A 24,617-nucleotide genomic window follows, 5' to 3' on the forward strand; every position below is an offset into this window, starting at 1 on the left:
ATGCGGAATCGAATCGGAGCTACAGCGTGCAGATGTTGAAGGTCGAGTCAAAAAAGTTGCAAAGAAAAAAAAACAAAAAAAGGTTAGTTACAAACAGTTCATAACTTTAAAAAAATGTTTGTTCTGGGGACTATTTTATGTTTTTTCCAGTCAATTCTACTACATTCCATCTTGTGTTTAAACTGAACATCCCTTTTCCAATCTCTCCTCCAGTTACCCGTTGGTGTCAGAACTTTACACACACAGACAGTGAAGCGAATGAGAGATGTGGCTTGCCAGACCGTGTACACTATGGAGGAACTATTAATTGAGTCGAGGCGTGTTCAGGCTCGAGATGCTCATGTCCAATGGCCAGAACATGAATTAACTGTGTTTGGAGACTACAGCAAAGTTGCATTGGACCATAGCTACAGTGCGACCGCACAACCACAAGTAGATGTTATTGAATGTATTGAAGATAGCTCTGAAGTAGTTGCAGATCAATTTACACAATCTACACCCGCCAAAAATTTGCCACCAAAAAACCTGTCGACATTGTTGTGTTCTCCCATCAATGTTGAAGTAATAGATGTTGAAATGAGAGAGAATAAACCAGCCGCAGCATCCATAGACGCATCAGAACTTGATATCAGCGATATTACTTTCCAATGTGTTGAAATCTCCACAACGTCACAGGCTGAAACAACGTTGACGCAGGATGACAGTCTAATGAAAGAGAGCAAATACATTGTATTCGACAGTTGTTTGATGGAAATTATAAGTATGCTGAAATGTGTGCATTCCATTAGAGCGAAAGTATGTGGGAAGCCATTGATTAATGTGACTCGTCAAATAAAAGGCAGTAACATCAAAATAAATGCCGCCTGTAGATTAAATCATAGGTTCTCATGGTCTGCACAACCGATGCTGGGGAAACTGCCAGCAGGCAATCTACTGTGTGCAGCTGCATCACTTTTTAGTGGCTCCAGTTTTAGAAAGTTAGAGGCTTTCTTTCAGTTTGTGGGACTCCATTTCATTTCTAAAGCGCTGTACTACATATACCAATGTGATTATCTGTTTCCGGCCATTAGTGATGCTTGGAAAATTGAACAATTGTCTCTAGCAAGTACATTCGAAGGCAAACGATTCAGGCTAGCCGGTGATGGACAGTGCGACAGCCCTGGATTTTCTGCCAAGTACTGCACCTACCACTTTCAGGACATGGATAGTAAGAAAATTTTGAGTTTGGTGGTCGTGCAGGTAACACAATGTACAATCCTCAGTGGCCATGGAGAAACTAGGTTTTATAAAATCAGTGGAATATCTACAATCGAGGGGAATGCACATCGACCTCATAGCCACGGATAGACACGTTTCAATTGCCAAGACAATGAGAGAGAAGTTCCCACATATTAATCATCAATTTGACGTATGGCATCTTGCTAAATCAAGCAATAAGAAAATCTCGGCTGCAGGGGAAAAAAAAGGTTTTGAAAGTATTTTGCAGTGGTCACATTCTATCACCAACCATCTTTGGTGGAGCTCAAAAACTTGTGAGGGGTCAGTGGGAATACTACTTGAAAAATGGCGGTCATTGATGCACCACTGTACCAACGTTCACCGCTGGACAGCAAATGAACATTTCCACCAATGTGAACATGGCCCTTTGTCCCAAGAGGAGGCACGGAAGAAGTGGTTGATTCCATCTTCACCGACACACAAAGCCATTGAGAAGATTGTTTTCGACAAAACTCTATCAAGAGATTTGAGAGGACTGACAGAATTCTGTCACACAGGAGATTTGGAGGTGTTCCACAATATGTGCCTAAAGTACAGGCCAAAGCGCTTGCATTTTAGCTTTCTGGGCATGAAACATCGCACTCTACTAGCGGTCTTGGCCCATAACAGCAATGTCGGACGTGAACAATCTAGGACTAGGGGTAAAGTAAGGATGCCTCGCTACACTAAGTAAGCAATGGGTGATCAAAATAGTCTATGATGAAATGCAGTTCGACTTTGTGAAAGGCCTTATTGTTGCTGTGTTAGAGAAGCACAGATATGGAATTTTGGACGTTTCTGTGCAGAGCAGTGATCCATTGCCACCGAACATTGCGACTGTGCCATGCCCACCCGAAGCACAGCTGATTGTGAAGTACAAATCCCGGTTTAAATAATTGCAATACGATTGTCTTTTTGTAAATAAATGTTATTGTACAGTGTACCTGTAAACCTAACCCTTACCTTCACCATCATGGGTGGCGAACAAGCTGGGTGTCATCTTTGAATTCTCTCTATTCACCTCACATATGTGTATGTATATATTTTTCTCATGTCTCATCTCATGCAAATGTAAATGCTGCGCACTGTTAACGGAGGGGAGGCTTGCGTATTGCAAATAATAAAACAAACAAACAAACAATAAATCTCACTTTTAACTCAACTCCTGTGGTACTTTATACTTTCCCTGACCTTCCGCCAAAAATTAAATGTCTCAATTTGGGCTGCAAAGCTCGTAGACAACGGGGACAAAATTGGGGCACTTGGAACGCGCCAGCCAAGCGGGCCGTGGCATTTGGGAGAGAAGCCAGTTCGCATTTGCACATTGAGGCGCACTACATAGACGGATTCTAAACTTCAAGTTCTCACAGATGCCTATACTACGTGATGTTGCAAATAAAGAATGCGAAGGACAGCACCCAGATGAGGCCCACAAGTCGCACTGGAAGTATAAGGGTCTATTGTTTTTTGACCTTGAGATAGGGATCATGCCGAAAGAACTACATTTGAAGGGAGTGCGCAATAACGTAAGAGACGATAAGGCAGAAAATTCAGAAACTAGACCGAGTTTCATTTTAGGTCAGTATACGAAAAATCGTTGTCAAGAGCACGGTCCGTTTTACAGACTGCATTACGAAGAGACACAATGGAAATTTCAAATATAATGTAAGTAAATCTTTACACGCTTTTATACCGGAATGAAGATTTAATGAATGGATGCATGAATAAATGAATGAATGAAGAGCTAGGAAAAGCAAGTAAAACTGTTCGTAGTGGGCACATGGGCGTGCAGGTCCACTGGTCTCACCGATCTCGGTCCTTGGCCCAGCCACTTTTCCCTGCACTACGGGACTGTCTCTGTATCCTTCAGCCCCTTCTCCCGGCATTTACCTTGCACTTGCCACCAGCTGGCCTTATTATTTAATTTGTATTCAACTAACCATGTACAGCCCTTCCCCATGCGCGATCAGAAAGACACCTGGCCTAGTGGAATCGTTGTCTGTCTGCCCTTGTTCCCCACCTGCCTCGTCACGCCTAGAAACACTTGAGTATAGGCGCGTTACAAATGCCATAGCCTATATCATATAATTCCTCACGCATGTAGCCTAACTGTCGTTTATCATTGTGTGTTTGCCTCGATTTATCTCGTTACTTTTCGCATTGATTTTAGAGACGAACATACTCCATTGAACTATCCTTGCAAGCAAATAGTTTCTGATCGGCCGTAATAAATAAAATGAGTAATATTAATGAAGTTCGGCTAGCGAGACTAATTATCATTTTTTTGTTTTCATAACAGGTATTTGATCCCTTTCTGCCACTGCCATCTGTTTGAGACACCGGCGGATGGATTCTTCAGCAGACACCTGCAGCTTCGTGTCAACAACTGGAGCACGATCACCATATTATGGGACGTTCGCCAAGGGCCCACATGCCCTTACGCTGTACTAGTGGCTAGAAGCAACATATCAACCTTTAGGCTGGACTAGTGCATAGTTGATGGAACAGCCTTGCGGTTCACCGTGCTTCCAAAGTGATTCTTTTTACGAAAATGAACACCCTGTGTACCATAAAGGAACAGCGCGTGACTCAAGATGAAACGGAACAGTTATTGCGGATACAGATAAAAGAAAATAAATGGCTTCCGGAGTTCATATGGCAATTGCTGAATATTCTCTAAACATTTAATGTCAAATAAATGTACTTTACCAAATGTACCGTGTTGCTGTTTCATTTTAAAGTACAGTTTCATATTCCGAATTGTGGCGCGCTGTGTTGTGAGTTGATCTGTGTTGGTTTCCGGGTTCTGTGTGGAGTCGCGCAGAAGACGACTGGGCGCGTTTGCCTACGCAGCACAGTAACGTCACGGGGAGAGGCGGGGAATATGAATGTTTTGATAATGTCAGGCTCAGGGGCGGGGGAATTGATTTAGTGCCGCAAAAGCAGGTCAGCCAGGGCGATCGGGGAAAAGATAGGATTATCAGAAAATGGCGGCTCCCTGGTGCTTGTTTTCGCATACGTTTAATGGACGAAAACTCGGGTAAGGTCCATAGGAAAGTTTTCTAAAATCGAGCCACTTAGGCTTAAAAAACATGGCCTACCCGTAGGGACAATAACATTTTTTACTAGACCATGCCTTTAATGAGTGAATCCTTACCAACCTTATTATCACATGAGTATTTCGCAGCCATCGGCCCGCTTGCCTGATTAACCGCTTCAGTACCTATGATATTTGGTACAAGAGAGCTGTTTACCTTCAAGGAGTTAGTTTTGAAAATTTCAAAAATATCTTCTAACCCTGTTTTTAAAGATGATAACTGTGAGGCAATCTCACACGCCTCTCTTTTTTTTTTCTTCATTGCATCTGAAATCGAGTTACCAGCCTCGAAATATACTCCCAAGGGATGGCTAACCTCCTTCAGAACCCCAGGCACTGACTGGACCTCGACCCCCTCATACGAAGGAGGTTGAACCTCAAGGCCACCTTCCAAATCCTCCCTGGCCTCTAGGATCGAGTTTCTGAAGGTCGAGTCTCTCAGAAATTTACGAGAAGATTTAGCCATGTTATTTGCACACATCAGTTTAGTTTGACATGCTCTTTTTTTTTCTTTTTTATTGTTTAAGACGGCTGTATTATTGGGTTTGTCAGCAAAAACTCCTTCCGACACCAGGATGAAGGGAGTAGCCACCTGAACCCGGGTAGCCTCCAGGACAGTTTCAACCGTTTCAACTTACTTCCCTGTGAATCAGAAATGACAATTACTTCTGCAACATCTTGAGCAATAACAGAGGTTTGAGCAGCCCTAGGCTCCTGATCCAGCAAGCACATTTTTGTCCCCAGTACAGACTTTAAATCACTCAGCGAATTAGAGAAAAGATCATTCACTTTCGAGGGAATCTGTTCCATGGAGGAATTGATTAAACCTAAGACATCTGTCTGTCTCCTAAATTCATACAAAATTAGTCTGTTGAAAATTCCTAACATCGTACCAATGTCAGTATTTTTAGTCGCCTCGGCTCCCTCAATGGGCGGAGTGTCATGGGTAGTATGGTTGCCTAAAAGTTCTAGGTCATCCGTCAAGAAAATACTAGGAGGATCACAAAAGGAATCATCATTAGTAAAACCATTAGTCAATTTGTCGGTAACCTCGCCCCACTGATGTTTTAGAACCTCTTTGCCCAATGGGACTGAGTATTCGTCCACATACAGTGATTGGGAAGAATCAGTAAATTCAGTCGGGTTTGCAAGTAAATCGGCATTGGATTTGAGCTCATTAGAGCATGCTTGAGCACATTCGAGTAATTCATCTTCCTCAATACAGGGAGGCGGCAGAGGTAATGCCGCAGCACGCGCAAAACTAGCCCTGCGCATTGTTACCGCAGAAAAAAAATCTGCGCGCGGGTCTTTCATCATAGTAGTTGTTTTAACAATCTTGCCCATATTGCAAGCCTAAATTGAAGCAGCCCCAGAAAAAAAAATCTATGGAGTACCTCTTATTAAACAATAACGCCGCTCCCAGCAGAGTGTCCTAGTCACCTTACCAACTCAAAGATAAAGAACAGTAAGCAAGAAAAAGAAATATAAATATAATAATTATCACCTGTACCCCACACCCGAACAGCCAAACAGCCAGCCACTTGGTCCACTTGGGTGTGCGCGCAGTGCGCAGGCACGGGACCAGTTGTAGGATGGCGTGGTGAGTGGGCGGGGCTTGCAGACGCAGCTAACTAAGAGAGTAAAAAAAAAAAAAGAGCGTACGTAACGTTATCCAGGAAGTCCACAAGAAAGAGGTAGGAAGTCCACAGGCAAGAGGGGTGGAACACGGTCCCAAAGTCCAAAAGCTCACTCACAGGCATAGCAGCACGTTTCAGCTCAGATAGAGTCTGCGCCTTCCTCTTGCCGACGACACTTCTGGATAGAACACGAGCAGAGTCTCCCCAGCCAAACAGCCAGCCACTTGGTCCACTTGGGTGCGATAGGTTATGATCATTAGATATGGAAATATCGTGATGATCTGTATAAACATGCTGCAATATGTCAAGGGGCAGTGCCTCTGTAGTTTGATTAGCTGGCATGGTTTCCCACATCGTCCCTCTCGGCCCCGTTATATCGCCGGAGTTAGAGTGCACAAACACCACTTCTTCCGAATTTGAATAATGTCCCTCTTGGAATTAATAAACAAAGGAGCAGTAGACTCAACATATATCATTGCTGTCGCTATGGTGTGCTCGCGCTGGGCGGCTACCACGCATGCCGGCACCATATTGTGTAAAGGAGGCACAACAGCATCAGGATATGCAGAGCCAGAAGCCGTAGTCAGCTGATTAGAATATTGAAAATATATGCTGAATTAGATTCAAGCACAACTGTTGGGAACACGGACGCCTTCGTAGGCGGGGCTATAAGTTTCATTGTGTACAGGAAACAATGAGGTTTGAGTTTCATCTACATGCAGCGCAGTCGCTGTAAACGAATCAATGTGACATTATGAGCAAATATCTGCCCCCATTGAGTGCGGGCGAGTTTGATATTTTAAGCAGCGCATTTTAACTGCCACTGTAGCTAGGATCTTTCTCAAAGAAGTTTGTTTAGTTAGGGACAGACACCCAGTCAAATCTTTAGATTGTGGCATGCCTGATTTCAAAGAACATAAGCCCAGCGAGAACATAAATCGTCGCAAAACAATATGTTTATGAAGTCTCTCAAATGTCTTACTGTTCGTACAAACACCGGAAGGCTCGCACCAATCCTGGCACTTTCCGGTGCACTTTCCTGGTGCGTGCGTGTGCTGGTGTTTATAGCATGTCAGGCAAGAGGTGGGCGGGGCTTCACAATTGGCGTAGGACACTGCCAAAAAGCGCAATATATATCTGCAATAAAGAGTAAAAGACAACGTTATAACGTTCTCTGTAAGTTCACAGACACTTAAGATCTTGATGTTAGGATGGACGGCAATCAGCGTGCCATGTTAAGTTGTGAAGAGAATAATTCCCAGCAGCTAAGCGGCACAATCCTTGCACTTTTCGGTGCACTTCCCAGGTGCTCCTTCTGCACCAGTCTGCCCATTTGCTCAATGCCGGGTCATAGTTCCTCCGAGTGGAGGGTGCCCAAGAATTTGCTATGAGCCACGCAGTGTGGCTCAAAATGCTGCCAATGTCCATCTCGCCATCTTACCTTGCACGCCATTAGGAGAAGGGTTCCCCTCACCCTCAGAGGATGAAATGACCAAGCTGGGTCTGTGAGCAGGTGCTCTCCTGACAGGAAAATCTGGAGGAAATCCGAGGAAACTTCCATCAGAGCTGGAAACCAAACTTGCGACTTCGATATTGGTGCCACAACTGCTATCGTTGCTTCATCTCTGCAGATTTTCGCCAGCACTCTGCTCAGCATCATGAAAGGGGGGGACGCATAGTGTAGATTCCCCCTCCAGTCCTGTAGGAACGCATCTGTTCCCTGTGTGCTCTGGTCCAGTCTCCAGCTGAAGAATCGATTCTTCTGCACGTTCAGCCTGGAGGCGAACAAATCTGTGTGCATTGGCCCCTCCAGCTGACGGAACACCTTGTTGAGTTTCCAGTCGCTGGAGTCTGTCAAATGATGTGAATTCTAATCTGCTATCGCGTTGAGATTCCCTGGGAGATACTTGACTGTAACTGAGATCCCCGTCTGGATATTTTAATGCCAGAAATCCTTTGCTAATTCTGCAAGGAATATGGACTTTGTCCCACCTAAATGATTTATGTATCTGACTGCTGGGATGTTGACCATCTTCAGCAGTATGCAACCGTTCACTCTGTCTTCCGTGAAGCTTTTATTGCGAACGACCCAGCTAACCGTTCTAGACAATTTATAGGAAGCTGTAGCTCTTCTGAGCTGCTTCTGCCCCCCGGTTTCTTGTGAGCTGCATCAAGCTCCCCAGCCTGCTCTGTTCGCATCTGACACCAGGTCTGGTCTGTCTCCGAAAATGGCACGCCCGTTACACATGTCCATATTCTGCAGCCGCCATTGTAATTTGTGTTCGACTCTTGGTCGAGTGGCATTGTCTGGTAATACCTGAGGCATTGATCCAGATGCCTGATCTTCAGTCTCATGAGCGCCCTGTTATGCAGGGGCCTTGGAAATATGGCTTGCATGGAAGACGCCAAGCGTCCCACTACTCTTGCTAATGCTCACAGAGAGAACTTGTTTGGTGAGGCATACTTTGATCTCTCTCTTGATATCCCGGATCTTCCTCACTGGTAGTTCTAGAGTTCCCTTCTTCATGTCTACGACAAACCCCAGAAAATCTAGCAGTCTCATCAGTGTCATGTCTGATTTCTCTTGATTGTTCAAGAAACATAGCAATGTTAAGAGGTCCTTTACCCACCTCGTCTGTTAAAGCAACGTCGCCCTGCCGCTTGCTAACAGCAGAATATCGTCCAGGTATAAAATTATATGAATCTCTTTCTCTGATAGATGCCGCTACCAGTCTCATGAGTTTGGTGAAGACGCATGGCGCTGTCACGTGACCGAAAGGCACCGTCTTGAATTTCCAGAATCGCCCTGCCCAGCTGAACGCTAGGAACAGGCGATATTCTGCATCTACAGGTATTGTGAGGTGGGCATCTTTTAGGTGTATCCTTAAAAACCATTCTCCCTCTCTTAAAATGTCCCTTAGCTGATGGATGCCATTCATCTCAAAATGTCTTTATATCACCCAACTGTTCAACTCCTTCAGGTTTATGACTGGCCTGACTTTCTCTTTCCTCTGAACCAGGAACATGTTGCTCATGAATATGGCAGCTTACATGCACAGCTCGATGGCCCCTTTCTTTTCGAGAGGCCCCAGCTTGTCGTAAAGGAGATCTTGCTCTGCTTGAGATGGGCGCATGGGACGTGGGCTTGCAGTAGCTCTTGAATAAACTTTAGCTGTAAGCCTCGGGTCGTTTGCAGCACCCAAGCATCGATGGAAAGCATGCACCAGTTCTGCCAGAACTGTAATGGTCTCCCCCTCTACTGCCAGATAAGTAGCTGGTCTCACCTGTGCTAGAGTTTTGCGCTCTTCCAGCCCCTCTGCTCCTGCGTCCTCTGGGATACATCCCGCTGGTCGGGAAGAAGTCTTGCTGCCTCACTTCCCAGTAGTGTGCCATATAGCAGCCAGTCCCAGCAAAAACTCTGCTCAGAAAGATCTTTTTAATCGCGGCTCGTGCCTTCTATAGGGAGGCGTAGGTCACTACAAATCTCCCCATTTCCTTACCACTCCTGCATCGTACATGGCGAGGTCGCTCAACTTTGTGTCGATTTTTTTTTTATTAGTATTTCCCAGCAGACAGACCGCCCGCAGGACCCAATTGCCTAGGGTTGCAGCGTCTACTTCCTCTCCAGTGTCTCTGGCTCTCTCTGCTAGATCCATGATCTTAGCCAGCGGACCCGTAAGGTTTAGTACTTTTGTCTTGGCATCTTTTTCAAGACCTGTCCATACCTTAACGCAGGTCTTTGGATGTCTTTGTAACGAACACTAGCATTTTGCGATCCAGTTCGGGTGCTTCCGCTAACTTCCCTATCCGGGCGCGGGCATTCCACCCTCATGTGTAGCCTTGTTTCCGTGTCTAGAGCTTTTCTAATTCTTTGCCAGTCTAGCAATGGCTGCCAGTCTGAGGATCTGGGGTTCCTGATGTCATCAGGATTGAACATGTCTGATACTTCTGCTTCTTCTACCTCTAGGTGTTTTTCCTTTCGGGCTCTCTTGCCACTTGTGGGTCCTGCCCACCCTTCTTTTGGGTTGTTGTCCTCTTCTTGTGAAGAAGCTGTAGCATCTGGTGACTCATCTTCTGTGCCAGCGTCTGTATTGCCCATATTCTATTCCCTTGGGGGAGGGGGTCAGGAAGCATGGCACTGCTGTCCTTTTCAAGTAAGTATTTTTCAGCTTACCAAAGGCATCAGCAGCCTCTGGGGCCTTCGTATCTACCCCATATTTGTGACCTTGGAGAGTTGAAGAGGAGTTCCTCTTCCGGGTATTGTTACCTCCCTGAGGGCTCTGCTTATCATCAGCCCTTATGGATGTGGTTTCTTTTCTGGTCTTAATACATTTTTGTTTCTGGCCGAGGATAGATTCCAGCGCGACCAGTCTTTCTTGGATGGGCTTCAACCCTTCCACCACTGCTTCAACCAAAGAGTTTCCCAGCACCTCTTTAAAGCTAAGCGCTAGGTCCTGCACTTGCTCCTCCACGCTCCACGCATAGTCTGACATGATTAATATCTGGGTGCTGTGTGCCAATACCTGAACCAGCAGGTTGATTTGCACGCTCACTATTAAACTCTATATGATTATTAATTATCCCAAAAATCTTGGTTTTTTTTTATGTTGCACCTCTTTTCTACTGACACAGTGCTTGCCTTTGTGCTGGGTCACGTGCAGGATTCTTGTTCAGCAATAGCCTTATCAGGCTAATCTCCACAACTTTCCGCACGTGTCTTCTATTGAGCCGGCTCAAGCTTTGCTCGTATGGCGATGTGCGCACTTTGTGCCTGCTGGTCTCTGCTTCTTAGCGCGATCGCCGCCTCGGTCATGTACAGCTTGTGTTCGCCGTTCTCTCTGAGCTGGCTTGATGCGGCCCGGAACTGGAACCTAAGCCGCAGCCGGCTCCGCTCCCTCATCTCTGCCCAGTTTCCTGTTGAGCCGAGCGGTACCCCAATCATGCTTGTAGTGAAGCATTGGGCCCGCTCCGTCCGCCGCAGAGAGGAGCACCCTCACCGACGTGCGTGGATGTCACGCACGTTACACACTGCTACCCTAAGCCTAATGCAGCACTTCTGAGAATACCGATCACCGGCAAATGGAAATATTTGCTGTGTGAGTCATCTATAACGTGCTTATAGCCAAAACAGTTTTCCACAGTAAAATACATTAGGAAATCACTTAGTTACAACATGAAAACGCATTAAAGCACGCTATACTGTATCTTGCTGAATAGCAGGAAAAGAAGAGGTGGTCCAAAGGGCAGGAAGTGACTGATGGCCAAGGATAGGAAGTGTCATGAACTAAAAAAAGGAGTGTGATCAGAGGGAAAAGTAGTTTAAAAAAAAAAAAGGAAAAAAAAGAAAATGAGAAAGTTCAAATAATTTTCTGTTTATTTGTTGAAACTGCTGAAGAGTAGAATTAAAGAAGTTGAAGCAATATGCTTGCCTCACAGAATTGCAAATATGCACACATCCAGGCAAATGCTTGTCATATCATAGCCAACCTGCACTAGGGCGCCATACTTGCTTTATCCTATGATGCGTCACAGGAGAAAGCGCCCATATGTGGCCTGCTCTTTGTCTTAGACAAAGTCCTCGGACTCCAATTTCAGTCTTTGCTCAGTCTTTGCTCCTCATTTGTGCATCAGAGCTGTTTTTCCTGCCCTGTCAATTTACAGTGATTCCAACGCTGCTGGATGTGCCGTTTCCCATGTGTAACACTATAGCAGTCCACACTGTACAGTCAGCCGTTTATGAGCTAAATATCTTTCCCATAAAGAAATCTAATAAGATCCTGCTGAAAAGGATGCCAGGGAAACAGATTTGACATCCGGCTGCATGGGATATTTTGCCGCATTTTACTGCAGTGTTGTCTATGGGGGGAGGAGGGGAGATTCCCAGTGTTCTCCCCCCTTGCCTCCCTTACCCTCTTCCTGCTCCAAACGTAACGCAGTAAAATGTGCAAAAGACGCCCCACCACAAAATGCAGTCAGTTGGCTACAGTCATATGGGGGGCTACCAGTGAAGCTTCCAGAGTTGTAGACATAAATCACCTGCCATGTCTACTCATTGTGTACCCACTCACTACGGATTGCACACTAGCAGGATGATTGTACTTGATGGTTTACACGTCAGTGACAATTGTTGCCACTTTGAAGAAAAATATTTGTGTACATTTGTCTTTGGAGTGTTATGCATTGTATAATTATCCCTTTGTCTTTGTGGCCTGAGATTGATTTCAATGGACTAAAACACAACAGCACATTCCTCACTTTCATCTGTATGGGCTCCCGTAGAGCTGGAAACTGAGGCATGTTCTGTTCAGTCAATAATATGATATACGCCACCCATGCACAATGATGGTCGGGGGAACAGTGAAGTGAATATCAAAGAATTGGATATAGGACACTGGAGAATACGATACTGTAGAACAAAACAATGGTAAGAGCAAGGCACATTAGAAGAGTAAACAATGGGAAAGAGGACAACAATGTGGAAATGAAGACAATAAATGTAAAGCAGGACACAGGCTAGCAGTAAACAATGGTGAAAACACAATACAGGAGAACATCAAACAAAAGGAAAGCAGCACACTGGAGAAGGTGAATAATGTGAGAAATTGGAGCACAGGTGAACAAAAAAGCAACAAGCGGTGCTGCCGAAAAAAACAACAGCAGGAAAAAGATGAACAGTGAACAATTAAGAAAGCAGCAACCGAGAGTGCACCGGAGTGTACTGTCTGCGTCTGCTAGAGTTAATGAAGCTGATGTCTGAACTCTAACGTCAACTTCGACTCTTCCAAAATCATCATACTTTGAGGATCTACTGCGACGGTACATCAAGTGGAAATTTATAGAGTGTATACTCTGTACAATATATATCTTCGGAATACTAATTCCTCTAATCTTTGTTAATAGGCTAAGCCCCGCCCACTAGTACTACTGCCTCAAATACAGCCACGCGGGCGCAAAGTGTGAGTCCCCCAGAGTGTACTGTCTGCTGTCCGCTTGTCACATACACCGCCAGCTTCTCTTCCACGTCTCCTAGCAAACTAAGATCCGAATTTAAACATGTCCTGCATGCGTTTGACAACCAGAATGCCGTTTCTACCACCGACCGGTCTACGAGACAAATCCTATCTCTCTCCACAAACTATCCCGAGAGATTTAGCCTCTCGACTTAGCAGTCAAAAGCGAAACTCAGCAATTTCTACTGACATTCGCAAATTTCACCTCCAGAATAAATATGGACGGACGGATGAAACCTCAACTACTGGGTCATATCCCCCTAACCCTACAGTTTCTTTTTCCGGTGTCGCCCAGGATGCCGGTGCGATAGATGGTACCTCAGCGGTTGCTTTTCCCAGCTCAGTCTTTGATGGCAAGTTGCAAAATTGTTACACCCCACCTATTCAAGACCCAGATATTGATGCTTTCCTAACACTACAAGAGCAGCTTTGTACTGAAACAATAGCAGCTGCTATTCATATTGCAGACAATTCAGACATCCACCTGCTTTATTCACAAGTAGTGAAAAAACCTCCACCCAAACCTAATTTTTACGACTCCACTCCTCTAATTCCCCAAAAAGTCAACTCAGAATGACCAGCAGGCACCCACTAAAAGAGGAACTCTTACAAGTTCTGATCAAACTGCAGGATTATCTACATCGCCAAGACTGTTTTTTTCCAAAGAAGCACTGCCAAGTCCATCGCCTTCCTTTTCAGTATCATGCCTGGTTGCTTCTTTCAACAAACCCATCCCTCGCCCTTCATTTGGATTCCCGTCATTGCTATTCTCAAATACAGACGTGCTCCAAACTTACCCCTGTTATTATTGTTCCTCAACCAAACTCGCCGATTGACTTCTGTGTAAGCTCAGCAGACACCAGGACGGAGAAGGAGATGAATGCAATAGCTCCCTCGCAGAAATCAGTAATTTCACTGAGTCCACCAATTGATTCAGTCTCAACAGATGCAAATTATTCTAATCCTATTCTTCACCCTGAGCCATCTCCTACAGAAACGCCTCTATATGATGTCTTCAATCCTAATACTTTAGGCAAGACTAAAAGAGGAAAACGCAAGAATTTCAGGAAAGCTATCCCTGCTCAATCGACCCCACTCCCGAGAAAATATAAAAACAAAAATTCCAAACAAAGAATAAATGTTAACCAAGAAACTAAAAAATTCATAGAAAACTTAACGATTCCAAATAGTCACAACGATTCTGCTATGAATACAGAACCTGATCAACCCCAGCTGCAGCTACCATCGTTGATTAAAGCAGTTGTTCCAAATGCTCCTGTTCTCCCTCCGGCGTGTCGTACGCAAACATGTCAGTAATTGTAATTCCAAATCTGCATTGCCAATAATTATTGAATGTAATGACACTGAACTGAATAAGCCAGGACAAATAGACTGTGGTGATATTGATCAAGAACTACTTGATCTCTCAGTTTACCCAATATCACTTCCACCGATCACTTAGATTGTTCACCAAGTCTACATCATATTTCATCTAATCCGAATGAACGCAAGCAAATCTTCTGTGTAAATATTGATATGGGTTATGCTAACTTTCAGACGATCAACCAAAAACACATATGTGCATGGTCTAAGTGCAATGAAACTACCCACAGAAGATCTAATGCCATTTGTAGCACAACATAGATATATACCCCCTACTAGGCATAATGAAAATTCACATGACTACTTAACTCCTAATCCCCCCATACCAATTCTCTCAGAGATAGTGATCCAAGAAGAAGAAACATTAATTATAACAATGATGGACAAATTGCCAACTGATCCATATCCACATAGAGCAACAATCCTTGCTATCTTTACCAATACTCCTGGTTTGAAGCTAATCGCATCGGCGGACATTGATGCTATTAGATATATTGAACAAGGAAATCGTGATGTGATCGAGCTAGCCATTAAATCAAAAATGGTTACAAAAATCATATGGCAGCACAGGTAAGACTTAAAGAATAATGGCCTCCTAATACAAATACAAAAAGTGGAACCTATTTGTGATAAACAAACTGTAAATCCCTCAAATCAAAGTCAGTCGAGTCGAGAGAACTAACCTGTAAATGTCTATGTTCAGATAACATGAGATCAACTGGACCAACCAAACAACCTCCCAAACCGCCATCAAGATGGGACTGGCTCTCAAAACCCAAACCTAGCTCCCAACAAGCGAACACCTCCTAAACCACTGAGTTGTCTTCGTTACTTACCTGCTCATTAATCTCCTGGAACACGACAGGGTTTTCCCACTTAATCTCCAACCAAGCAAATGTACTACACGAGTATAGCATAGTGCTATTACAAGAAACGTGGCTCACGACTACTCCAATATGGCCTGATCATTCTCTAGTATGTATCCCAGCACGGAAATCTGCGAGAGGCCGACCGTCGTCTGGTCTACTTGTTGCCGTCTCTACCTCCTCTCAATTGCATCTTAGAAACTGACTATCGCCCTACCCAGGTTTTCAGGTTGTAACACTCGCCTCGTTCAACTCCCTGCATCCCTTGTATCCACAGACTGCTATCATCAACACTTATTGGAATCCTTGTGCCATAAAAGAAGATGTGTTTATAGCACACATAGAAACCATATTAGATCAGATATCACGAATACAAACAACCAGTATTGCTGGTGATTTAAACACTAATTGCCTAATACAAAATAATATCCATTCCAGTTCAAGAGCCACTAAATGGCTTTCAATTATGCTCATTAGAAATGTATCAGTGTTAAATGGATCTACTCAACAAGACTTCCCTCCTGCTCCAACTTAGTCTAGAGGCAAAACATTTTTTACCATAGATTATATCTTTATTTCAAAAAATGCTGATAAAAGAATATCATCCTTTAGAATCATTCCCAATCCTGCAAGCGATCATGAAATGCTTGAAGGCAAATGGACTTCACACTTGACAATAGTTCCAATTTATAATCCTCAATCAATACGACTAAAACAAGCAAGAAACCGTTTATCGTGGAAGCCACAGATGATATCATTGATAAAAAAAACTGTCTATGAATAGTCTCAAAGAAGTAGCACCCGTCCCTCAAGTTGATTACACCAAATCTATTCAGGTAACAATACGCCGCCACTGATCCCACTTTCTTTAAATACCAATACTTGTGGGACGTGGAAATATTCAATCTAAAAAAGAATTATAGACAAGCCATCAGGAAACGTCCGGTTTTCACCTGTGCTGCTCAAAGACGCTTAGTGCGCACTAATTTTCGCAATAGCATTAAACAAATGATAGCAAATAAGAAGCAGCAGGATGCAGAGAAAATGCTATGTGCAATTATAAATAAATCAACATCTCAAATTTGGAATCTTATCAATGACAACCTGACACCTGCATCTTCGTCTACCCTCCTTAACACTATTGATGAATATACATGGAGAAAACACTATGAGGAATTGCTTAATAAAACTCTAACTAGTTCCCCAAGACAGTTTCTACCATGTACTGAGCTTGATATACTGGATATTATCATTATCATAACAAAATTTAGTTCATCAAGAGCCCCCGGCCCCAACAACATATTCAATTTTGTCATTAAAGCACACTCAGAAGAGTGGGCAATAAATGCTAGAATTTATTTTTTGCGAGATTATTAGACCAGGAGAAAAACCTCAATCCTGAAAACAGTCAATAATTATACCAATATTTGGACATCAGTCATCCAAACAAGCCTATAAATTCAAATGGTCACTTACGCAAACTACACTAGCACAGCTTACACAATACAAATACCTAGGAGTAAAACTAAATAATCATCTATTGGATCTCCCATATAAAACGAAGTAAAATCGCGAATGAAGGCCTTAGCAATACAGGGCCAGGCAGTACAATATAAATATTGTACATTTTCTATCAAACCGACAGTGGTATTCTATTTACAAAAAGTAATTCCTATTATAATTTATGGAGCACACACAAAACTACCTGGAACACCTCAAATTGAGACTTTACTGGAGGCAAGTACCATCTCCACCATCCGGCGTCCCAATTGCTATAGTTGGATTTGAACTGGGCCTTTTATCACTCAAAGCCCACGTTTCATGCCAATCTATAGCTACCTATAGGAAATATTTAATCACCCCTACTAACTCATACACATTAATTCCTATCCTCACAGTGTTACTTGAACAGGAATTAGACCAGGCGGTTATTTCAATTGAGCTATTACTTGAATTCCCAGACAAGGCTAAACTTAAACTGAAATTATAGGACTGGAGAACCACATGGGAAAAATGTACTAAATATGTTCTTTTTAAACGAGGAGACTTCCAACAAAAATCTCTTCATGAAATACCAATTTATCTCAATCAATACCCAGAACCAAAACTAGCTATATCAATTCTCTGATTGAGACTAAACCTATAGCCGACTAAGTCTAAACTTGCATCATACAAATCAACTGTTATGCTTGATGCAACATGCAGATTTTGTAATCGTCCAAATATTAACTAAACTCATTGCCATCTAGTTACAGAATGTACAACTTTAATGCAAGCTAGGACCGAAACATATTATAAATATTTTTGTGAATTTAAAACACTGACCAAAGAAAGTATGTGGTCATACATTTTCAATTCAACAAGAGTTTTCATAATTATAGCAACAATGAACTTTTTAGTAGCACTTAATCTTGCAAACAATGAAAATTCTTAAGACATGCAAGCATCATAGAGTATTAACTGTACTTAATCCTTTTCTGATTTTACTGATGATTTTATACAAATTTTATGTTGTGATATCCTTAATTGTATAAATATACTAACAAGTTAAGTGAATTCTCAGCAAATAGGTATTATGGAGACTGTGGTTACAATGAATGCACAGAATGACATAGTAACTCTTGATTTTACAATAGATTTGAGCAAATTATTGATTTTAGAACTGTCATCATAACAATGCATAATTTACGAACCATTAAACTCAGGAATTAGAAAGACAGAATGTATATTAATGGAAAACTGTGGAATTATTTACTGCATGAATTACCTATCAAAGTATATAAGATTGCTATAAAAAATTGAGTTTTCATGTCAAATGATGCTTTGAAATAGCATGGAGTTGAAGTACACGGAATTGTTAACAAACTATTAAGGATTAAATAACAGGTGAAGAAATTGAGCAAACAAGGTGTATGTCAAATCATGTTGAAAAAGTTGTAATAACTGAAACAACGAACAATACATTTAAAAAAAAAGTTAAGAAAGCAGCATCTAGTAGAACAGCAAACAACGAGAAAATCAGGACACAAGGGAACAGCAAACAATGGAAAAGCAGCCTATAGCAGAACAGAAGAAAATTGGCAAACTAGGAGTCACCGGAGCAACAATCAATGAGAGAGAGCAAAACACTGGGGAACAAAAAACTGTGGGGAAGGAAGAAGCCAAGGAATAGCAAACATTTGGGAAGGAGGGCACCAGATTACAACAAGCAGTGAGTGACAAAGTAAGACACAGTAGAACCACAAACAATGGGGCAATCGAACATAGAAGAGAATAGTACACTGTAGAAAATAGGATGCAGGAGAACAGCACAACTGAAGAAGTAGGTCACAGCTGAGCAGCAAACAGTGTGGTGTGTAGAGCACAGGACAAGAGGAAAGTAGGACACAGAACAGCAAAAAGACCAAATCATGAGACAAAAGAACAGCAAACAATACTTGAAAACAGGACTCAGAGATGAACAGCAACACTGGAGCAAGCACCATTCGGACGGTCTGGACATACTGGGAAAACTGACAAACAAGAGCAGCCATTAATGATAACTATTGAAAAGCAGTACACGGGAGAATATCAAACAATAGCAAAAAAACGGATAACAATATTAACCAATAGCCAACGCAGCACACAGAACTGTTGGAAAAAAAACATGAAAGCAGGAGCCAGGTGAGCCACACAAATTTGGGAATACAGGACACTGTGGAAAACAACAAACAGTAGGCAGAGGTGGACACAGAAAACCAGCAAAGAAGGGAGAAGTCAAAAGAGAATGGTTAACACTGGTCAAAGGACAGCAGATTAGAACAGCATAAAATGGGGGAAGCAGGACACAGAGGAGAAAGGCAAACACTGTGGTAAGCAGGTCTTCAGAGAAGGGTAGATAACTGGATAATGAGGAGATGGATAATTGTGTACACGAATTGGAACAAATTATATTTTCGAATGTAATCCCCATATTGTGCAAGCAGCTGTGCCCCCACTATGAATGTATGCATCATTGTTGCTTTTTCCATTTTAGTTGATGTTAATGTGCATGGTGAACAGGCCAAGGCGGTGCATGTCGAATTTCTAAAATTGAAGGAAAGAAAGGGACAGAACAAACAGCTGGATGTGGATACTGCCCACATTTTCAGCCAGTGGCAGAGCTGCCTCCAGATGGGATTGTACCTCAACCAGCTGCTCCGCTTTCCTCTCCCGGTACCAGACCTGGCAAGGTAAGAACAGGCAAATCAACAATATTTAGATGATCCGAGATCAACATGCAGCAAGTACAAATTACACATGCTTGTACTGCGTGTTCTTTCACACATACTCAACGAGGTGGTGATTTAGTGAAGGATGTTACAATTGATAGCAAAACTCAATAGACATCAACAAATAAAGGAGCATTCCAAACCCTTAATATTGGCAATGAAGGTTTGGGTAAAATTTGTCTTTTAGCAACATAGCCCATTAAGACTACAGACGTTCTCGCCTCAAATGGTCAATATTTCTAGACTGAAAATGATCAGCTTGGTAATTGTATGCAATTGTAATATACAATTTGGAGACATGGTTGCCAATTAATAATAGGATGTTAGAATGTTAAAACTTAATAAATAAATACATAAAAAGACATTTCTCAGATGAAGTAATGAAGCTTCGATAGAAGGAAACACGTTAGAAATAACTGAAGCATAAATTATGTATTCATGGCGCATTGTAGTTTGCTTGCATTTTCCTGTATCGTGAACATTTCGAGTGGTTTGTATCTGGCACAACTGAATGTTAGGACAATCTTTGCTGGTATCAGTCCAGCCTAGGTGCAGGTGGGTTACCTCTTTTATGTGAGTAGTGTAGTTGGAGGTATATGAGAGTTTTGTGTTGCTATATGGATGAAGATGAAGGGGGGATGGCATGGGATGGTGTTGAATAATAGTACACAAAGTTCAGGCAGATATGTTCTAATCCTGTGGCAGGTTTCTTTTGTACAATATAGTGCATTTATTTTTTGTTTATTTAAAAAAAAATGACAGCTCTGTATTGTTAATAATTTTCCTCACAAAATGATTCTCTTTGGGTGATTGTTTTTCACACACTATGCAGGGCCTTAGGCAGTCACGTTTGTAATGGCAGCACGATTTAGACTATCTTTCAAAGCCTGAATGATGCTCCCTAACTCCTTTGTTCATAGAGACTAGATTACCTTTTTGTTGATTTTGATTTAACTTGGGACTTGGTAGTATTTCATGAACATGTGTCAAACTATTCATTTTTATAACTGTTCAATTATTTGCACCTGCACAATTTTCCTTATGTGGAAATTGAAAATGCTTTCTATAGACACATGCAATTTGAATTCTGCAGTTCAAACAAGCTGTTTCTACACTTAATTTTCTAGCAAAAGAGGTAGTTCCTTACCGCCACATGCATATCGAATTCATCGTGATTATGCACCCAAATGAATGGTTTTCCACTAAGGGGTAAACCCAATGAAAACCCAAACAATTAATGCAAAGTTTGCATGTCTCTGGGGATTGTTGACCCCAAGTCGGAAAAGCACTATCTGGAGACACATTGGGGCCATACCTTAAGTGTTGCGCCCTTGCATACCTCTCAGGCCCTATTTAACAACCAGGGGTGTACTTCAAGATGGTGGCCGTGGAGGGAAGACGTGCGTGAGCAGGGCTCCGTCTCCCCTCCCGTATCGCATCAACAAGCAAATCAATATAGCGCGATCCAGCACGTAAATAAGCAGCATGATTAAATCGGATAGGATCTCGAACAGAACGGAAAACTGAGAGGAGCATTGATACGGTCTGAGAGCGGGAACCGACAGGAGAAGGAAACCCTGCAGAGACGCGGCCACGTCGGGGACTCGCAAGTGGGTCTGCGGAGTCAGAAGCCCACAGAAGCGACGCAGGAAGACCCAGCCAGATAAGTGGAGGCCGTCCGAGGAAGCAGAGACGAGCGGACACTTACCCACGGGGGCACACGGTGCCGAGCGCAGCGAAAACAGTCACTGGGGAACGAAGCCCAGTCGGAGAGAAGAACATCCGGGAAACGCTGCAGGCCCCTCCTGGAGGAACAAACGCAGAGCGGGAGAACCACAAGACCAGCGGGACAACGAGGAAGCCCCCCAGGGGACACAGCACGAACCGGGAGCAAGGAAGTAAGTCCAGCAACGTGAAGCGGCCCCTCTCCAACCCTGATTGGAGCGGGCGGGCGGGTGGAGGAGGCAGGGTCCGGCCGGCAACCCGCCAAGAAGCACGGAGTGGAGCATTCCACAGCCGGGAAGGCGCACTCGCTCAGGGAGCGGGGTAACATAAAAAGGAGAAGCCAGCGCGAGATAAGGCCCCCAGCACGACAGGTGCCTTCCCCCACATCCCCACGAACCAGACTCCCACAGGGAGACAACACACCAACACATAAAGACAACAGGCTCAAGGAAACGCACCACTGCCAGCAAATTAATTAGCCCCACGAAAACGGAAGACAGCAAACAGGTGCAGCAAAGGGACACGAGAGGCTGGGGGACCCGCATCCAAAACAAAAGAAGATATACCTTGATGGGACTCACATTATAAGGGGGACATTAGCAGGAAAGACTACCAAACAAGAGGGGGACAAGTTAAGAAACCCCAGAAACCCAGACCCCAAACTAGAACCCACTACCAGGAAGACACAGGAGAAAACGAAGGCCGGAAAGCAACACAAGAGGAGCATGAATGTCAAAATCAAGGGGGAAACAAAGCCAGCTGACTCAACAAACCCCGCAGGCAAAGCAAGACCAGAATCTGGTCCAACTCCGGGGAGCAGATAAAGGGCCTCCAGAGAGAGCGAAATCCCAAAAAGAACACAACACAGGAACGGACGTGGAATCCTCCTCCCCTTGCCCCCCGGAAACATGGTCACGAAGGAAGACATGAAAGCCTGGTTTGGTGAATTCCAGGCACAATTCATGGCCACAATGCATACACAAATAGAGTCAATGAAAAGCGAATTTAAGGCGGTGGTCCAAGAACTAAAAACAGAAGTGTCGGGACTAGGAGAAAGAACAGACACTCTCGAGAAAGTGATACAGAACATGGAGGAGGAGACACAGCAAGGTGTAGAAACACAGAAACATCTAGTCCGCATAACACACAATCTGGAAATTCAATGTGAAGATTTGGAAAATCGATCTCGAAGATCAAATATAAGAATTAAAAATATGTCAGAGACAGTGGAGGATAAAGACTTGATGGGGCGGTGCAGCAGGTATTTAAAGACATTGTAGACCTGAAGGACGAAGAGGAAGTCGCAATAGACCAAATTCACAGAGTAGGCCCGAAGACGTCAACAGCCCAAGGTGCCCGCCCCCGGGACGTCCTGGCGGCACTCACTATATACTCCCAAAAAGAACAAATCCTCAGGAAGGCAAGGTCAATGGACCATATAAGAATGAATGGGGAAGAAATATACCTCTATCAGGATATAGCACAGTCAACACTTCAAAAGAGACGGAAGATGACCCAAGTAACAAAGGAATTGGTATCACGTCAGATCAGATACAAGTGGACATTCCCCTTCGGACTCCTGTTCACGTGGGAAGGCACGCAGAGGAGAATAACGACCAAAGAAGAAGGACTGAGACTACTAAACTTACAAGAGCAGGAAAATGAGCTACCACAGGCCAGCAGAACGGACCACGCAGGAAGAAGGACTCAGTGGGAGTGGAAGACAATCAATAGACGGGTGAGACGTCCTAGCAAAAGGAAATAGAAGACCGAATATCCATAACGAAATTCCAGACAATGCACGTGATGAGATGACACAACATCCTATCTGACAAAGAAGGAGGAGAGAGAGAGAGATCGCTAGAACAGAATACGGGAGGGGACAGGGAGGGAAGACCCGGACACCACAGGACTCCCTTCAAAGTTATCCCTGAGTGTTTCAGGGGCCATGAAGCACAAGGCGACACGCCTGAGCGAACATAGATCATTGTGTCCTCCTCAGGGCAGTTATAGGGGGCGTAGGATGGGGAGCCAGTTGGGGCCTATAATAAGGAACGAGTACAAGGAAGAGAAGGGAAACCACCGGCACAGACACCCGCTACACAATTACCACTCGACAGAGCCAAGAGAGCAAGGAACCATACATAGCACGATGGGGCTGAAAATATTAACTTATAACATTAGACGATTGAACCCCCCAGTGAAGAGGAAAAAAGTAGAACATTACCTACACAAAGAAAAGTACGATGTAATAATGCTTCAAGAAACACATGTAAAGAAGAAAGACAAAGGCAAACTCCAATTGAAAAACTACAAACAAATAATACAAGCGAACGATGGGGAAAAAAGAAAGGGGTTCTAATTGCATTTGCAAATACTCTCAATGTGCAAATCCAAGAAACTCAGGTGGATAAACAAAGAATATATCTGTTTGCAAACATCCAAATTGAAACCCATAGGCTAACACTCGCTACACTATATGCTCCAAACAGTGGCCAGGATGATTCCTAAAAGATACTCTGAAGAAGCTGGAAAACTTTGCTAAAGGGGAGATCATATTAGCAGGAGATTTCAACCTAGCATGGGAGCCCAGAGAAGATCGATCAAACCCAAAAATGACACACCAGCGAACCCCTACGCAAACACTGAAGAATACCATGGGAAAACTAGTATTAGAAGATGTATGTCGACGTGTCAGGGGCACGACCCGGGGATTCACGTACCACTCCCATGTGCATGGCACAAGCTCAAGGATTTACTGTGTGGGCCTCGGCAAGCCTGATAGGGGAGATAAAAGAGGTGGAAAAGGGATCAATATCACTATTCGATCACGCACCGCTGAGCATAACACTCCCCACGTGTCGCAAACAATCAAGCTTATGGCGATGGACACTACCACGGGAAGTCATACAAGATCCAGTAATGCGAGAGACCATCAGACAACAAATAACTGAATACTTTGAACAAAACGACACGCCAGAGGTGACAAAAGCTACAATATGGGAAGCATTCAAAGCGGTAATGCGAGGACCGATGATCGCACTCAAAGCGCAGAAGGACAGACAATTCTGGAAATGGGAAGAAGAACTGGAAGATAACTTAGCGAAAATAACTCAGGAAATGTTGCAAAACCACTCCCAGAAATTGTAGAGGGCCTACAGACACATACAAGGTCAGCTAGAATCCATTAGAACGAAAAGAGCAGAGGACCAACTACTACACCTGAAACACTGGTATGCAATGAAAGCAAACAAGGCGGACAAGCTCCTGGCAAGACAATTGAAAGGTAAACCACAAAACCAGATGGTACAGGCGCTGAGGGATGAGCACGATCAGAGGAAAATGCAATCGAAAGACATAGAAGAGCTATTCAAAGAATACTATCACAAGCT

The 24,617-nt window shown here is 43.6% G+C and overlaps 1 protein-coding gene across 2 annotated transcripts in view; it reads left to right on the top strand.

Annotated features, from left to right (window-relative positions):
* ASTE1 (asteroid homolog 1) overlaps positions 1-24,617 on the top strand; it is a 278,567-nt gene that overhangs the window by 246,841 nt on the left and 7,109 nt on the right. For both annotated transcript variants that reach the window (XM_069648726.1, XM_069648725.1), the window contains exon 4: positions 19,266-19,461. In XM_069648726.1, the coding sequence (XP_069504827.1) occupies positions 19,266-19,461 (196 nt within the window). The remainder of the gene's footprint in view (positions 1-19,265; positions 19,462-24,617) is intronic.

The sequence above is a fragment of the Ambystoma mexicanum genome, chromosome 2q (assembly GCF_040938575.1).
Source record: "Ambystoma mexicanum isolate Mex_15411 chromosome 2q, UKY_AmexF1_1, whole genome shotgun sequence".
Lineage (NCBI taxonomy): Eukaryota > Metazoa > Chordata > Amphibia > Caudata > Ambystomatidae > Ambystoma > Ambystoma mexicanum.